The 3,831-nt window shown below is 36.8% G+C and overlaps 2 protein-coding genes across 2 annotated transcripts in view; one reads left to right on the top strand and one right to left on the bottom strand.

The window, feature by feature from the left end:
- Positions 1 to 3,831, bottom strand: part of LOC106462534 (neuropeptide F receptor-like) — a 157,468-nt gene that overhangs the window by 105,606 nt on the left and 48,031 nt on the right. The window lies entirely within an intron of this gene.
- LOC106462533 (lisH domain-containing protein C1711.05-like) overlaps positions 2,339 to 3,831 on the top strand; it is a 9,218-nt gene continuing 7,725 nt past the window's right edge. Inside the window, exon 1 of the mRNA XM_013922468.1 lies at positions 2,339 to 2,403. Within this exon, the coding sequence (XP_013777922.1) occupies positions 2,339 to 2,403 (65 nt within the window). The remainder of the gene's footprint in view (positions 2,404 to 3,831) is intronic.

Genomic DNA, 3,831 nt, shown 5'->3' with positions numbered 1-3,831 from the left:
AATACTGTTTTATCAGTTGTCTCTTCGCTGTATACTGTTTTATCAGTTGTCTCTTCGCTGTATACTGTTTTGTCAGTTGTTTCCCTGCAGTATACTGTTTTATCAGTTGTCTCGTCGCTGAATACTGTTTTATCAGTTGTCTCCTCGCCGTATACTGTTTTATTAGGTGTCTCCTCGCAGTATACTGTTTTATCAGTTGTTTCCTTGCAGTATACTATTTTATCAGTTGTCTCATTGCAGTATACTGATTAATCAATTGTCTCCTCGCTGTATACTATTTTATCAGTTGTCTCCTCGTTGTATACTGTTTTATCAGTTGTCTCCTCGCTGTATACTCTTTTATCAGTTGCATCCCTACGGAATACTGTTTTGTCAGTTATCTCTTCGCTGTATGCTGTTTTGTCAGTTATCTATTCGCTGTATACTGTTTTATCAGTTGTCTATTCGCTGTATACTGTTTTATCAGTTGTCTATTCGCTGTATATTGTTTTATCAGTTGTCTATTCGCTGTATACTGTTTTATCAATGTTCTCTTTGCTGTATTCTGTTTTATCAATGTTCTCTTTGCTGTATTCTGTTTTATCAGTTGTCTCTTTGCTGTATTCTGTTTTATCAGTTGTCTCTTTGCTGTATTCTGTTTTATCAGTTCCATTCCTACGGAATACTGTTTTGTCAGATATCTCTTCGCTGTATGCTGTTTTGTCAGTTATCTATTCGCTTTATGCTGTTTTATCAGTTGTTTCTTCGCTGTATACTATTTTATCAGTTGTCTCTTTGCTGTATTCTGTTTTATCAGTTGTCTCCTGGCTGTATACTATTTTATCAGTTATCTCTTCGCTGTATACTGTTTTATCAGTTGTCTCCTCGCTGTATACTGTTTTATCAGTTGTCTCCTTCGCTGTATACTGTTTTATCAGTTGTCTCTTCGCTGTATACTGTTTTATCAGTTGTCTCTTCGCTGTATACTGTTTTATCAGTTGTCTCTTCGCTGTATACTGTTTTATCAGTTGTCTCCTCGCTGTATACTGTTTTATCAGTTGTCTCTTGGCTGTATGCTGTTTTATCAGTTGTCTCTTGGCTGTATGCTGTTTTATCAGTTTTCTCCTGGCTGTATGCTGTTTTATCAGTTGTCTTCTGGCTGTATACTGTTTTATCAGTTGTCTCCTGGCTGTATACTGTTTTATCAGTTGTCTCCTGGCTGTATACTGTTTTATCAGTTTTCTCCTGGCTGTATGCTGTTTTATCAGTTATCTTTTGGCTGTATACTGTTTTATCAGTTATCTTCTGGCTGTATTCTGTTTTATCAATTGTCTCTTCGCTGTATACTGTTTTATCAGTTGTCTCCTCGCTGTATACTGTTTTATCAGTTGTCTCCTCGCTGTATACTGTTTTATCAGTTGTCTCCTTGCAGTATACTGTTTTATCAGTTATCTTTTGGCTGTATACTGTTTTATCAGTTATCTTCTGGCTGTATTCTGTTTTATCAGTTGTCTCCTGGCTGTATACTATTTTATCAATTGTCTCTTCGCAGTATACTGTTTTATCAGTTATCTGCTCGCTGTATACTGTTTTATCAGTTGTTTCTTTGTAGTATACTGTTTTATCAGTTGTCTCCTCGCTGTATACTGTTTTATCTATTGTATTTTTGCAGTATACTATTTTACTGGTTCTATATATTTTGCCTGTCCTATCTATATCAAGTTATACTTTGTTTCATTCCCTCTAAAAGTCGTTGAAGATCTGTCTTGGTTGCGCTGTTACCTTAATAATGCAGAAGAAATTGATATCCTAACTGAAGATTTGTGACATTTTTGATGATTGGAACTTCGTTTGTGAGATTGTGGTCTTAACATGCAGATCACTTGCCTTCTGCGATCCATCTGGAGACTAACCACTACTCCTATATATTATATCTGTAGTTCACTGCTTTCAGTAATACAGAAGAAAACTTACTTTATGGTTTTCAGCTCCGTTTTGTGCTGCTTTTCGAAAACTTGAATGCTCACCAACCTTATGTATAATGTTTTTGCTCCTAGAGACGGTGAATATCCAATCCGCTCTCTCGCTATATGTGTGGTGTAGAAACCACTTGTGGCTATGATGACAGGTGACTGTTCACCATGATCTTTAAACAGGTGATGACAGACCTATTCTGTTTTTTTTCTCTGCACAATTTCAATATCAACATTTCTGTGTAAACTGATTTCCAGAGATCCCAATGGCTCCTGATTCTTAATCTACATCTGAAGTTTGATGGCGATGGATTATCTCAGAGGTCGCTGTCTCCTGAGGAGCCTTTCAGTCAATCCTCTGTTTGGTAGATGCTTACATGATCATTATGCCGTTCAAGTGTTCAAGTTTAAAAGACTTGATACTGCCAAATCCTAGTGGAGAAACTTGCCTGTAAGTGCTTTTGATGATCTGCGATGGCGCTGAAGCTTGTAAGATGTAATAGGGCTTTGAGAGGGCTGGTTCAAGTATACACCGTGACCAGTCTTATGCAGATGTTTTGTATCTTATCAATATTATTTTGCTGCGTAGCACTGATTCTGAGCATTGTTAGTGGCTACTCCAAGATGTAACTGACAAGACTTTGGTGTTAAGCCAAAATGAATAACACAATAACATAATACATTCCAGTGCCGTAAGGATGCAGCGAGTATTCTTAATAAAATCACCACATCAAGTACTAGGGACAAAATTGTGAGATTTCAAAAATAACCTAAAAAAAAGAAAGTTGTCTAATAACCAAAATGTGAAACTTTTAGTTACAGTATGAGTAAACACTCAACTTGTGCCTAATAGAGTTACAGTTATGAATAAACATTCAACTTGTACCTAATAGAGTTACGGTTATGAATAAACTCTCAACTTTTAGGCCATTGTAAGGAAAGATAGTGTACGGAGTACTTTATTAGGCGAATATGAGGAAAGCTAGTGTATGGAGTACTTTATTAGGCGAATATAAGAAAAGCTAGTGTATGGAGTACTTTATTAGTCGAATATAAGAAAAGCTAATGTATACAACGCTAAAGCTGAATATATTTTTTGTTGTATCAAACTAAGAAACGGTAATTTTCTTTGAATTTATGTTTCTTGCATTCCAGTAGTTTTTTCTATGTACTCAGGAGAATATTGCATTTTGTAGAATCTTCGAAAAATGTGAAACTCAATGGGAAGTTGTAGATATTTCAAAAAACAACAACATAGCTATATAGCATAATACAAATTTGAAGAAACTTCAGAATGGTTATCTTGTTATGACACAGTTTAACCATGTCTGTTGTTTTGTGTTCAACAACTAGTTTTAGTATTTTCAACCCGAACGGCACCTTATACGACACGCGGGCTAGATGACTAGATCAGAGACTCGAAGCAAAGTACAGGCATAGCTGTCCCTAAGTTAAAACTGCTGATCAGAGTGTGAACAGCTAGTAAGCAGCACCCACCGCCTACGTGGCTGCTTTTAACCGTAATAATGGTCCTAGAAATAAAATTACGGAGTGTGGTCAGCAACATATCAAGGACTAGAATTGAACTTTCTGTCCCACTGACCACTAGGTCGTGCCTAGACCACAACAAGTATCACAGTATAACACCAATAATTATTTCCAGTAGGAGACATAAGCCATGATACGTTTGTAAGACCAATGCAATTATTAATTGCTTCCCCATTTCTAAGTTTGATGATATTCGTTTTACTTGAGAAATTATCGAACGCTGATTTGCTATCAGTTCGCCCGGCATGGCCAGGTGGTTAAGGCACTCGACTCGCAATCTGAGGGTCGCTGGTTCGAATCCCCGTCACACCAAACATGCTCGCCCTTTCAG

The sequence above is a fragment of the Limulus polyphemus genome, unplaced genomic scaffold (assembly GCF_000517525.1).
Source record: "Limulus polyphemus unplaced genomic scaffold, Limulus_polyphemus-2.1.2 Scaffold1192, whole genome shotgun sequence".
NCBI classification, from domain to species: Eukaryota; Metazoa; Arthropoda; class Merostomata; order Xiphosura; family Limulidae; genus Limulus; species Limulus polyphemus.
This window is presented reverse-complemented; position numbering and strand designations above follow the sequence as displayed.